Source organism: Ovis aries, chromosome 22 (genome assembly GCF_016772045.2).
Source record: "Ovis aries strain OAR_USU_Benz2616 breed Rambouillet chromosome 22, ARS-UI_Ramb_v3.0, whole genome shotgun sequence".
Classification (NCBI taxonomy): domain Eukaryota; kingdom Metazoa; phylum Chordata; class Mammalia; order Artiodactyla; family Bovidae; genus Ovis; species Ovis aries.
Window position 1 is genome coordinate 34,404,646 of NC_056075.1, and position 14,062 is coordinate 34,418,707.

Consider the following 14,062-nt stretch of genomic DNA (forward strand, 5'->3'; position numbering starts at 1 on the left):
CCAGCCGGGAGCGACACCTGGATCCCATAACTCCTCTCAGAGATTCGCTCCCAGCCTGAACTGTTTACAATTACATACACCAAACCAGCATCAGATGGGCGGGAGATGGATGCTTGCCCATGGGGAAGCCAGGAGGTCAATGGGAAAAAATTATTTTAGTTCAATGCTGAGCCTTCATGTTTGGAACATTTATCCAAACTGTGGTGATGTTCCCATGCTCCCCCTGTGCGGATGCCAGGCTGTCCTCTGATGTTCATTTTCAGGAAGCCTGGGATGGCGGTGGGAGGAGCCCCACCCAGGGCTGAGACTGTTTCTTCCACCCCTTGAAGGTTAGCAGGTCATGGGGCTGTTTAAGGACCCACAGAGAGAGGGTGCAGAGAAGGCAATGGCACCCCACTCCAGTACTCTTGCCTGGAAAATCCCATGGATGGAGGAGCCTGGAAAGCTGCAGTCCATGGGGTCTCTGAGGGTCAGACACGACTGAGCAACTTCCCTTTCACTTTTCACTGTCATGCATTGGAGAAGGAAATGGCAACCCACTCCAGTGTTCTTGCCTGGAGAATCCCAGGGACAGGGGAGCCTGGTGGGCTACCGTCTATGGGGTTGCACAGAGTCAGACACGACTGAAGCAACTTAGCAGCAGCAGCAGCAGAGACAGGGTGAGAACTCTCCCGGGAATCCTAGTCACCATGACCAGTCACATTAACCTGCACCAAGTCAGGTGGGATGGGTTAGCAAGTGGCTGGACCATGAGGGTTGGGAAAGGGGGACTTCTCTGTAGCAGTGTGCAGTGACACTCTCTAGGGCCTGATGAAGCATTTAGGGACTGCACGGAACAGATTTCACTCAGGCCTCCTCTTCCTAGAAGGAATGAGATGCTCCTTGATGGGCTGGGAGCATGCCCCACTTCCCATCCTGCCTCTGAGATCATCAGCTCCCCCCTCCACCCCCAGTGACGCCTGGGATTCAAGCCTTGCCTGCTACAAATGAGAGTAGAGACCTGGGGCCAAGGCAAAGCTCTCTTTCTGGGGCTTTCTGACCTTGGGCTCATGGGGAAGATCCCTTTTCTAAAGATACAGGAGACCTGAACAGAACTCATAGAGGAAAAAAAAAAAAAATGAAAAAGTCAAAAGGAAGAGAATAAAAGAATGAAAGAAGCGGGTGGTGGAGAGAAAATAGAGGGAGCAGGGAAGAGAAGGTTGAATGTACAGGAGCAGCTGTGAGGCTGTATGCACCCAGGAGGGGTGCTGCAGGACCAAAGAGGCACTCACACTTGCCTGTGATGGTGTTATCCACAAACCGAGCTGCTTGGCCACAGTCTAACTGTCAGGGCACCTGGGATGCTACTGACTGGGACCAGGGAAAGACTTTCACTGTCTCCAGTGAGACACGAGTCTCAGCCCAGTTCTGGTACCCACAGGACTCTCAGGAAACCCTCAAGGGCTCCAGACACCCCACTATCACTGAACCTAGACAACCGCACTGGACTGTCAGATACACCATGACCCTCAGCCACAGCTTCAGCAAAATTCCTCACAGAGACCCCATCTCCAAAACATGCCGAAAGACACACCATCCAACTCTGCCCTGACTGTCATGGACCAGCTGCACTGCATCAGGCATTTAAGCCATAGGTCCAAGCTCTGCCACATCACCACCCTTTATTTCATTCCCCTGGCGCAGGAAACTGTCAAGCAGAAGCTGTGGTTGCGGGGAGGGGGGTGGGAGGCAGGGGCAGTTGTGTGGCTCTGCTGATGGAAGTACCTAGTGGTGGTATCTATCTTCACTGTGTCAAAAAAAAAAGGGGGCTAGAAGGGGATACCACAAAAGGTTCAACAATGCAAAGGGCAGTAGGGTGGTGATCATCTCAGGCTCATAAGAAATCTGGGATTATAAATGGGAATATCTGCCCTCAAGGAGACCCAAGAGCATGAAGATGAAGACAGGATGTCCCTGGCAAACCCTCCACCCAATAGGTCCCAGCCCTGCTACGAGGGACACCCAGCACCCTCTGAGTTCCTTCCTAAAGGCCCGTATTTGAATTTTAGTAAATCAGCTCAATATGTTCAAGGACTTTGGGTATTAAATAAAAGAAGTCAGTGAAGTCTCCAAACAATAAGCTCATTCAACACAATCTTTTTTCTCCCCCATCTGGGGACTTGAATACAGTTAACATGAATAAATCCTGTTGTGTAAAAACTGGGAGAGAGGAAAGGGGGGCATGGAGGATGGAAGGAAGTGGCAGGACTCCCATTTGTTGGTCTAAGAGAAAGGCTAAGACAGAACCGCCCCCCCTCAAAAAAAAATGCCAGCATGCCAAGGTAGCCCAGGGAGATGGTGGTAACACTTTGCAGTTCAGGTAAGGAAGTATCTGGAATTTCCCCACCTATGCATTCCCAGTTTCTCTGCAGAACTCAGACTAATATTCACGTTTGCACTCAACCTAGAAGTGGGCCCTTGGGCAGCCCCAAAGCTCGCCACAAGCCAAGCCTGACAATGTATCAGGGAAGATTCACTGCAAATATGCACAAGTATTTCCTGCCTCTTTCCCACCCTCGCTGGTGTCCTCCAACATAGTTGAGACCATTAGGACTAAGGACTGCAATTATTCGATTATTATTCTGTTTATTATTCAGGAATTCTTCCTAAATACCCCCAAGAACAGGTGGAACAGCCTCTGTGGGTAATTAGCGTCCTAGACACACGTATGATTAAGAAGAGTTGCGTGTGTGAAATTCTACAGCGAAATTCATGGTTGAAAGTCATCTGGGCCCACACAGTCCTCACAGATGAAGGTTCTACAGCCTTCCAACCCGCTATACTTAACAAAAAGAAGACACAGAGTCAGCTACCGGGGTCATAGAGCCAGACACCATTCACCTGAGTAACAAGCCAATTCGACTTGGGGTTTGAGTTTTTAAGAAATGGGGAACCATGAAGCTCCTCAGATTCCATTAGGACCACCAGATTAATACTTCCTTATTTTTGTGGGATTTCATATCCCACCTCCCGGGCTAGCGAGCAAGGACTAGCGCTGGTTGTGCATCACAGGGTTTTTCCCTGCTTGGAAACAAGAGTTATTGTTGTTGCTCAGTTGCTAAGTCTTGTCGGAAACAAGACGTATTGTTTCCAACAAGGGGTTAGCCCTTACCTGGCATGAGGCTAGGTGCATTATTTTGCTAAATCATGCATTCTCCCTCCTCAGAATCAATCCTATCTAGCATAGACACGCAGGACTGCCAAAAACAAAACGTTGGCCGGGAAATAACTATGGTACAGGCTTGGGTACTCAATTCCAATTCAATAACTTCACTGGTGAAAAAAAACAAACTTGCAGCAGAAAGGCTGCCAAAATTAATACATTAGAGCCATATGTGTGCAGCAGAAGAGTTCCCAGGGTGGGAACCCGGGGCGAAGGCTTCAATATTCCATGACCTTCCTGGGCACATCTGTTGCCTGGGTTTTAGGAGATCAGCTTTTCCTTTTCTCTCAATAGAAGAAGAGCTTCCACCATCACCCTGGTTGTGCCTCACAGATAAGTCTCTTGCATGTAAATTACCATCAAGTAGTCATTTGTTTCGTACCAGAATTCTTTACCTTCTGCTGCACCTCCAGATGGCTGCAGGCATGATCACACCAAGACCTCAGATTCTATTTACAACCCATCATGGCCAACCACACGCTCAATGGATTCTTCATCTTATACCACAGTGTCATAAATGGCTAGGGTTTGTTTTAAAGTCAGCTTTCTGGAGGTATAATTTACACGAAGGGCGAAAACAAAACTGCCCTGTTGACTGCACAGTTCTAGAACTACATAACCAACAGATTCAAGAAATGAAGATTTCTATCATTTTAGAAATTTCCTTCAAGCCCCTTTGTGGTGAAGCCTTTGTCCCAGCCCTAGCAACTACTGACCTGTTTTTCTTTCGGACAGTTTGGCCTTTTCCAGAAAGTCACACAAATGGAATCACACAGTGTGTAGGCTTTTCAAGTCTGGCTTCTCTTTCTTAGGACACTGGTGGTATCATGCAGCTATAAACTAAGTTACAAAGCGCTGGCTTTTAAGCTCTGGGCTTTCGCTTTCTTGTCAAAGAGATGAAATAACTGGCTCCGTTCATCTTTGCTGTGGAGTAACCACATTTGATTTCAGAGAAGGCAATGGCAACCCACTCCAGTACTCTTGCCTGAAAATCCCATGGATGGAGGAGCCTGGTAGGCTGCAGTCCATGGGGTCACTAAGAGCCGGACATGACTGAGCAACTTCCCTTTCAATTTTCACTTTCATGCATTGGAGAAGGAAATGGCAACCCATTCCAGTGTTCTTGCCTGGAGAATCCCAGGGACAGGGGAGCCTGGTGGGCTGCCGTCTATGGGGTTGCACAGAGTCGGACATGACTGAAGCAACTTAGCAGCAGCAGCAGCAACCACATTTGATTTAGCCTTTTAATAAAGCTGAGGCTTGGGAACAAGGTGACTTGACCTACCAATTTCAGTCTGTCTAAGACTGAGGGATTTCCTGGGATGTGGCACTTTCAGTGGCAAAACCAGGAAAGTCCTGGGTAAACTGGGACAGTTGGTCACTCTCCTTGGGAAAGCCACCTCTAGGAGCAGGAATGCACATGGCCCCGCTCAGATTCCTCCTGGGAGCAGAAGGTTGCTCTCTTAGAGCTGACAGCCAACCATCCTTCCCCCACTGAATCAGGAGCAGGCAGTCAATCTGCAGTATGCTGGGACCGACCTGACCACACTCAATAGGCCTGCTGCTGTCTTTGAAGTCCCTGGGAGGGGCTCAAGGAAGTAAGAGGAGAACTCAGGGATATGTTTAGGGAAAAAAAAGGGCAGGGCTTCTGTTGCTGTCAGCACAACTTCCCCCTTGCCCTCCCTGGCAGATATTTAAGGTCCACAGAGAGACGGGACATGAGAATATGCTGGGCTCATCTGGTTTATAACCAGCACAGCGTGTCCAGGGTAATGCAATGCATGTTCTTGACTTTTTTTTATGCATTCTCCTTACTCCTCCCTTTCAGTGGAGTTTTCCATTAGTTTGAGACCACGGGCTTCCCTGGTGGTTCAGATGGCAAAGAATCTGCCTGCAGCAATTTGGGAGACGCAGGTTCGATCCTGGGTCAGGATGATCCCCTGGAGGAGGGCATGGCAACCTACTCCAGTACTCTTGCCTGGAGAATTCCATGGACAGAGCAGCCTGGCGGGCTACAGTCCATGGGGTCACAGAGAGTCAGACACAACTGAGTGACTTTCACTTTCAAGGAGAAGGTGAGAGTCAAGCAAGGGCCTATCCTATATAAACTTAAGTGAGACAGCAGAGGAATTCTTTGCCCTTCCAGCTGACCTCGAGGGAATTACATAGCTGCTCTGAGAACCTAGGCTGCCTGGGAACAGACTAAGCATTCCCAGCTCAGAGCTTCCAGAAGCATGAGGGGCACAGCTGGTACCAAATTAACTGTGAGGACCACCCAGCCCCCTGAAGAAGGCAGGAACTGGAGGGGTCAAAACCATGTCAGAGGTTTCCGGGTATCTGCTCCCCTGAATTAATATAAAATTGCCCCTTACAAGTACAGCACAGCAGCTCTTACAAGTTATTCCACTAAGCAGCAGTTAGTAGTCTTTATCCTCATTCGTACAGATGAGGAAGCAAGGCCAAGAGGGATTAATTGACTTGCCCAAGGTCGCACAGAGTTAGTGGCCAAGGCCAGATTAGAACCCTAAGCCCCGGAGTGCCCAGGCCTGTGCCCAGCTCCAAAACATCCCTCAGAAATCGGTCCAGAGCATGGGCAGAGCCAGGTCTGTGCCCTCGGGAGCCCTGGAGGCCGGGTGAGCTGCTGCAGGGGGCACAGGCAGGCTCATACTCACAAGCAGAAACCTGCAGCATCCTTCTCTGCACCACCAGACAGCAACACCCCTGTGCTGGAACAGACAGAAACAGGCTCAAGTCGAGAAAGCCAAGGGCGGCCGCTGTGGGCCTGCAATCTCCATGTCTAGAATCTGGCTTTGAGACCGTGCCTCATTTTCCTTGGTGCCCAGGGCTCCTGTTGCCTGGAATTCATTCCTTCGCTCACTCCCCCAGCATGTCCCAGACACTTACTATGTCACCTGGCAGTGCACTAGGGCTGAGAGGGAGCCATCCTTGGAGGAGAGAAACATCCGAGTTTTGAACTGGTTTCAGGGCAGACAGACATAGAGACATATAATGATAAGACAATGTGACTTGAATTCAACAAATAGTTTCTGAGCACTTGGGATGTGCTGTACCTAAAATAGTGAGGGAACACAGAGCAACTCAGGGAAGGCTTCCTGGAAGGGGCGGCACGTGGGCCTAAAGACTGAAACAAGTTGCACTGAGTGGCTTAATCGTTTCCTGGCTAAAAGGACACTGATAAGGAAAGAGCCTGAAACTGTTCTGAGCACTTCTTTCTCAATAAGCCCTTGCTGTTATTAGAACAGGACTCTACCCACTAGCAGCTCATTTCTTGGGGATCTCTTATCTGGGTTCTGACTTTCTGAGTTAATCTCTTTCATCTCAGTGGACCTGTCTCTCAAATGGGAGCGAATAATCCCACGCCTTAGAGAGGCTTCGGGCTTCGGAGGCACGTTCACACAAAAGTCCTTGAGCCACAAATTCCTCGCACAGCTGATGGCATCCTCTTTCCCACCAAGGCTGCCGTGCTCCACTCTCAACAGGAAATTGGTTTTATTTATAAGAATCACAAGCCTCAACTGACGTTTACTGGGCTGCCCACATTCCCTCTCTCACTTCCCTTCCCCCCTGCAGGACACATTCACCCTCCAGAGATTCCTCAGCGACCACAGAGCAAGTGGAGCTGAAGAGTGCTCGGGAAAACCGGATGGACAGATGCTGGAGACTGTTTCCTAGAAGGGGATACTGAGGCCTGGGGAGTGACTCACCCGAACAAGCAGAACCCGTGGGGCTCCTGGTTCCCAAAGAGCTGCCTCTTCCTTGCACCCTGACTGTTCTCCCCTCCCATTTCTGCCTAGGCTCTGGGAAGAAGTGCCATCTTCCCTCAGCTTGGGGAAAGCCTCCCATCTCTGGATGACAGAAGTCTTTAGAGAAACGCTTCCCATCATTAAAGGGATTTGGAAGAAAGCTGGCACAGCTTCCTCAGCTTTGAAGCTCCTTGGCCCCTCCTGCCCTTTAATGGGGCTTGGAACCAGCCCAGTTCCGAGAGCGCTCACCCCTTCTGAAAAGGGCAGGGGCCCAGAGCAGAACTCCCCCCACCCCTCCTGGCCTTTCAGCACCAAAGGTGACCTCTCAGGATTTGTTTCAGACCACTTCATTGCCAAAGCACTGAGGGCTCCCACACAAAGAGCTTCAAAGTCAGGAGGGTTCAAGGTCAAGTACGATCATGAGTAAACCCCGAGCTTAGGATTCGGAAGCATCACATCAGAGATTGTTCTTCAGTAGCTTTCCCACAGCCTTTTAAAGCCTTTAAAAGCTTCGAGCAATTATGTTAGATTTCTACACCATCACAAGATTTGGTTAAACCACATCATGTAAGTATGGAAGAGGTATCTGTTTCACTCTACACTTGCTCTTAATTTTCTAGGTGAGGAAAGTGTTACATACTGTTTTTCAAAGGCTCGCATCATTGGCTACACCTTAGAATCACCCAGAGCTTTAAAAAACACACCACCTAAGCTGAACCATTAAATCAGAATGTCGTGTGTGTGTGTGTGTACACACGCACATTCAGTTGTGTCTGACTCTGCAATCCCATGGACTGTAGCCCACCAGGTTCTCCTGTCCATGGCATTTTTTCAGGCAAGAGTACTGGAGTGGGTTGCCACTTCCTTCTCCCAGAATGTCTTGGATGGGGGTCATATTTTTAAAGCTCCCTGAATATCTCCTACCTGTGTTTAAAGTTACGACCCTCTGCCTTAAGTAGAAATTCAACTGGAAAAACCTGAGCTCCTCGACAAGGAAGCACAACAAATTCAGATGACGCTTCCGAAGGTGAAACAAATACTATCAACCTGTTCATCCCTTTTAATTAGTTTTCCTTTTTCAGACCTTCCCTGGTCACAGATCACATGATTCCCACATACGCTTTCAAGTATTTTTACTGGCTTGACTCTTCACAGCTCATCTCTATCTTCCAGTGCCCAAGAATTAAGTGCCCTCTCCTGGCAATCAGGTAATCTGACTCAGAAACGAAAGAACACAGGAAAGGGATGATACACTTTTGACCAATTACTGTGATCCAAATTAAAGTAGCTATCTCAACTGTGCCTGTATGCCTCCAAGTGTGACGCAATTTCAGGAAGCTTTGGCATGGACTTCCAAGTGCAATCCACAGATAGTAGGTCAGTCACATTTGGCCCTGAACACACTCACCAGCTGGAAGAGCAGTAGGAACCAGAATCCCTGACCACATGGTGCGAGTTCAGCCAATGGGCTCATCCACAGGGACACAAGGATGCTCTTATGAGACTCACAAATATGTAAACACCCAAGGACAGGAACCATCTCAAAGCACCCCATAGGATTTAGCACAGCTTAGACAATACCAAAGAAATTCACATGCAAAATACCGCAATTCTGCCATCACTTTCTAGGACAACTCTTATAAAAGCTCCACCTCTCTGGGGAAGACACCCCCACATACTTCCTCCTCTACCACCTTGGTTTTGCTTAGGAGAACCATGGCTGTCTAGTGGAATGGCTTAGAAAGGATGAGGAGAAAGCCTGGAAGTTTTATTGCATTACAGTTTATGGCATTACATACTGGGTGATATTCCAAAGACTATCCAGACATCTCTTTACATCTTAAACAATGGAAAATCAGCCCAGAGCCTAAAAATGATAGGCTAGCTTTGGAGATGCACAATATGTAATATGCAGACTGGGGAATATGGAAAACAGTTTCTCCTGTACTAACTGATTTGTGAGATTTACAAATTAGAGAAAACATTTTGAGATTCTGGAGATGGTGATGAGGCAGTTTACCTATTCTTAAAAGTATCACAAACAGTTCTCTACAATTTTTACAAATGTTCTGAGACTCCAAGTACATCTTGCACTTCGATTTAATTTTGCTGTTAAAACCACCATGTGCCTAGTTATTTCATAATTATTCAATCTTACCTTTAAAAGAAAAAGGCCCTCAATCTCTGACAGGCAAGAGGAGTCTCAGATACTAGAGGCTGCACTGGTTAATGGAAGATTGAGACCAACATACTTAATTTTACTTTGTTTGCAGTAATGCTTCCTAAGGCCCATTTGACTTCACACTCCAGGATGTCTGGCTCTAGGTGAGTGACCAAATCATCATGGTTAGCCCAGTCATTAAGATCTTTATGTGTAGTTCTTCCATGTATTCTTACCACCTCTTCTTGATCTCTTCTGATTCTTTTAGGTCCATACCATTTCTGTCCTTTATTGAGCCCATCTTTGCATGAAATGTTCCCTTGGTATCTCTAATTTTCTTGAAGAGATCTCTAGTCTTTCCTATTCTATTGTTTTCCTCTACTTCCTTGCACTGTTCATTTAAGAAGGCCTTCTTATCTCTCTTTGCTCTTCTCTGGAACTCTGCATTCAGTTGGGCATATCTTTCCCTATTTCCCCTGCCTCTTGCTTCTCTTCTTTCCTCAGCTATTTGTAAAGTCTCCTCGGACGATCACTTTGCCTTCTTGCATTTCTTTTTCTTTGGGATGGTTTTGGTCACTGCCTCCTGTACAATGTTATAAACCTCTGTCCATAGTTCTTCAGACACCCTGTCTATCAGATCTAATCCCCTGACTCAATTCATTACCTCTACTGTATAACAATAAGGGATTTAAGTCATACCTGAATGGACTAGTGGTTTTCTCTACTTTCTTCAATTGAAGCCTAAATTTTGCAATAAGGAGCTGATGATCTGAGCCACAGTCAGCTCCAGGTCTCGTTTTTGCTGACTGTATAGACCTTCTCCATCTTCTCCTGCAAAGAATATAATCAATCTGGCTTTGATACTGACCATTTTGTGATGTCCATGTGGAGAGTCATCTCTTTTGTTGGAAAAGGATGTTTGCTATGACCAGTGTGTTCTCTTGACAAAATTCTGTTAGCCTTTGCCCTGTTTCATTTTGTACTCCAAGGCCAAACTTGCCTGTTACTCCAGGTATCTCTTGACTTTCTACATTGGCATTCCAATCCCTTATGATGAAAAGGACATCTTTTTCTGGTGTTAGTTCTAGAAGGTCTTGTAGGTCTTCAAAGAACCAGTCAACTTCAGCTTCTTCAGTATCAGTAATTAGAGCACAGACTTGGATTACTGTGATGCTGAATGGTTTGCCTTGGAAATGAACCAAGATCATTCTGTCATTTTTAAGATTTTTTTGTTTGCATTACTGCAAACAAAGCTAGTGGAGGTAATGGAATTACAGCTGAGCTATTTCAAATCCTAAAAAATGATGTTGTTAGAGTGCCCCATTCAATAGGTCAGCAAATTTGGAAAAACTCAGCAGTGGCCACAGGACTAGAAAAGGTCAGTTTTCATCCCAATCCCAAAGAAGGGCAGTGCCAAAAAAAGTGTTCAAACTACTGCACAACTGCACTCATTTCACATGCTAGTAAGGTCATGCTCAAAATCCTTTAAGACAGGGTTCAGCAGTACGTGAAACGAGAACGCCCAGATGTACAAAGTGGGTTTCGAAAAGGCAAAGGAACCAGAGATCAAATTGCCAACATTCATTGGATCACAGAGAATGCAAAGAAATTCCAGAAAAATGCCTACTTCCGCTTCATTGACTACATGAAAGCCTGTGACTGTGTGGATCACAACAAACTGTAGAAAACTCTTAAAGAGGTGGGAATACCAGACCACCTTCCCTGTCTCCTGAGAAACCTGTATGTGGGTCAAAAAGCAACCATTAGAACCTTACATGGAACAACTGACTGGTTCGAAATTGGGAAAGAAGTATGACAAGGCTTTATATTGTGATCCTGTTTGTTTACATGCAGACTACATCATGCGAAATACAGAGCTGAATAAATCATAAGCTGGAATCAATATTGCTGGGAGAAATAACAACCTCAGATATGCAGATGATACCACTGTAATGGCAGAAAGTGAAGAGGAACTAAAGAGCCTCTTGATGAGGGTGAAAGAGGAAAGTGAAAAAGCCAGCTGAAAACTCAACATTCAAAAAACTAAGATCATGGTATCCTGTCCCATCACTTCATGGCAAATAGAAGGGGAAAAGTGGAAGCAGTGATAGATTTTATTTCCTTGGGCTCCAAAATCATTGCAGAGGGTGACTGCCACCATGAAATTAAGACACTTACTCCTTGGAAGAAAAGCTATGTCAAATTTAGACAATGTATTAAAAAGCAAAGACATCATTTTGCTGACAAAGGTCCACGTTGTCAAAGCTATGGCTTTTCCAGTAGTCATGCACCGATGAGAGAGTCAGACCATGAAGAAGGTTGAGCGCCAAAGAATTGATGCTTTCAAATTGTGGTGCTGGAGAATACTCTTGAGAGTCCCTTAAACTGCAAGGAGATCAATCCAATCAATCCTATAGGAAATCAACTCTGAGTATTCATTGGAAGAACTGATGCTGAAGCTCCAACACTTTGGCCACCGGATGCAAGGAGGCAACTCATTGGAAAAGCCCCTGATGTTGGGAAAGATTGAAGGCAACAAGAGAAGGGGACAACAGAGGATGAGATGGTTGGATGGCATCACTGATGCAATGGACATAAATTTGAGCAAATTCTGGGATATAGTGAAGGACGGGGAAGCCTGGCCTGCTGCAGTCCATGGGGTCACAAAGAGTTGGACAGGACTTAACAACTGAGCAACCAAAACAAAACTTAATTTTGCACAGGTCAACCTTTCAATGCAGTGACTGTTCAACATACAACTCAGCTTTTTCAGTGAATGGGGATTTCTACAATCTCTAGCGAGGGGGGGGGGGGGCAGGGAAATTCCCAGATTCCTTAGCTGAAAGGTGCAGTACACAGATCAGTAACGTTCACTAGGGAACCTTGGAGAATTTTCTCCAGAATCAAACACTAAACGTGCCCCCTGCAATCCAGATAATTCTCAAGTGTATTCCCTTATCACTGGCTGTGCTTGATTTACTGCAAAATGAGGAGGCAGATGCATGGGTTACCCAAAACATAAACACTCTGAACTGGCAACTAAAATTTCCTTCAGCTGGCATAAACCATTCAAGGATCTTTGAGGGTGGGAGGATTTTAAACTCCCAAGAGAAAAAGATAACCAAGAAGACTTACTCAGGTTAAGGGCCAAGTCAAAAGCTATTAAGACAAAAACCTTCTGATAATCACTGGGTGTTTGGAAAGATGACCCAAAATGTTATCATTTGCCCTAAACTCAGAAGGATTAACATACGGATTTGAGAAAGTAGCTTGCAACTTGAACCTTCCATCAGGAGCTGACACAATTCAGGAAGGGCAGACTCCTGAGCTGGAAGGGTTTCTCAGAGAGACAGCTCAAAAGTTGAATTCCCTGTGAGGGTCCCTCCCAGAGGATGGAGGGGGCCCAGTGGGGCAGGGAGCAGCAAACTGCCATTTTAGAAGGAGAGGGTCTGTGGCCTCAAGTGTTCAGAGACTACAGAAGGACACATTCAGCCATCCAGGCACAAAACTGACGTGATCTCAGCAGAATTTGAGACCAAAAAAAAAAAAACACCCCGGTTAGAAATGTGAGAGAGGCTTCAGGGAGGGTTCACAGGAAAAAAAAAGGAAGGTTGCCAGCTTAGTTAACCCTGTCTCCCCAGCTGTCTTCTGTGCTCTTGGCAAAGACCCTTCCTCACCTGTAACCAGCTAACCCAGATGAGAAAAAAACATGAGAAAAATCAAAAGATTCAACTTAGTTTAGAGAACCAAAGCTGAGCCCTAAAATTTATGTCAGTTCAGAAATGAGAAACCACTGGGAGAGAGATTCCTTGGGAATCTGAGCATTTTTCTACATTACTCTTTCCCAGGAGAAAATAAATATAGAAATAGTATTTCCTTTTGCAGGTTTGGTAGAGACAGACCAGGAAAATGCTAGAAGTTTCCCCAAAGGAAAGGAGTTGGGGGGGGGGGGGTGGTCCCCACAGCGTCACGATTAAGGGGCAGCTCCTTAACCTTTTCCAAAAGACATGCCATGTGCCATCGGAGGCTTTTAGACTCCAGCCCCGGCGGCGGCGGGGGGTCTGAGCTCGGGTGCGAGCCGGGCACAACCAGCACAACCCAGGCCGGCCAGCCGCCCAGGAGGGTTTGGCTGAGATATCAGGGCCCAGGCCAGCTCCGAAACTTGCTCAGCTGCGCCGGAGCTAAGCCTTTGGGCTGGGACGCGCTCCACCTGCCGGGCACCCTACTCGGCCCCGAATCCCGGCACCTAGCCCCTGCCTGGGGATAAGGCAGTTACCGGAGCACCCGCACGATTGCGGTGGCCCGACCAAGCCTGGAGCCGAGCTGCGCGCCCACCCCACCCCACCCCACCCCACCGCCCAAGCGCATCCCCTCGCAAGCTTTTATTCGGGGTCTGCAAGAAGCCCTCCACTCTGACTGGCGCCCGCTCCAGAAACCCCGACCACCTGCCCTTTCGCCCCCCAAGCAGCCCCGCACTCTTCCGACCTCACTCGGAAACTCCTCGGTCCCTGGCATCTTTCCGAGGTGGCCGGGGCTTAGAAGGTGGGTCCCCATGTGCACCCCCGGCCCTCCAACAGGTGAGACGCCTCGTCACGCCGACCCCCCGGCCTCCGCGCCTGGGAGGATCAAAAGATCTTTGGCACAGGTCCGGGCTGGGCAGGGGTAGCCAGCCTGGCTCACCTGAGCCCCGGAAGAACGCGAGGCGCACTCGGTGACGGCCCCCGCTACCCTCGGCCCTGCTTTCTGGCGCCGTGCGGGGGGGAAGGGGTTGGGGGCGCGCCGCCCCGGGACCCCGCGTCCTCACCTTTGAACCGCTCCATCGGGGCCGCGGCGTGCGCTCCTCGCGGCTCGGCTCGGGCGGCGCTGCGCTCTCGGCGCTCGGCTCCAAGCCCAGGGCCGCCGCGCTGGCCCCTCCCCGTGAGGTCACGCTCACGC

General features: G+C 48.0%; 1 protein-coding gene across 7 annotated transcripts in view; it reads right to left on the bottom strand.

The window, feature by feature from the left end:
- AFAP1L2 (actin filament associated protein 1 like 2) overlaps positions 1 to 14,062 on the bottom strand; it is a 147,972-nt gene that overhangs the window by 103,428 nt on the left and 30,482 nt on the right. For 3 of the 7 annotated variants that reach the window (XM_042239056.1, XM_060404723.1, XM_042239055.1), the window contains exons 1-2: positions 13,932 to 13,994; positions 5,875 to 5,928 (exon numbers count right to left, since the gene is read on the bottom strand). The exons of 1 other annotated variant lie outside the window; for it this stretch is intronic. In XM_042239056.1, coding sequence (XP_042094990.1) covers positions 5,875 to 5,928; positions 13,932 to 13,947 — 70 coding nt within the window. In that variant the 5' untranslated portion in view covers positions 13,948 to 13,994. Of the gene's footprint in view, positions 1 to 5,874; positions 5,929 to 13,931; positions 13,995 to 14,062 lie in introns of those variants that run through there. 3 more of the 7 variants (XM_027960545.2, XM_060404724.1, XM_027960543.2) reach the window with 1 other exon arrangement.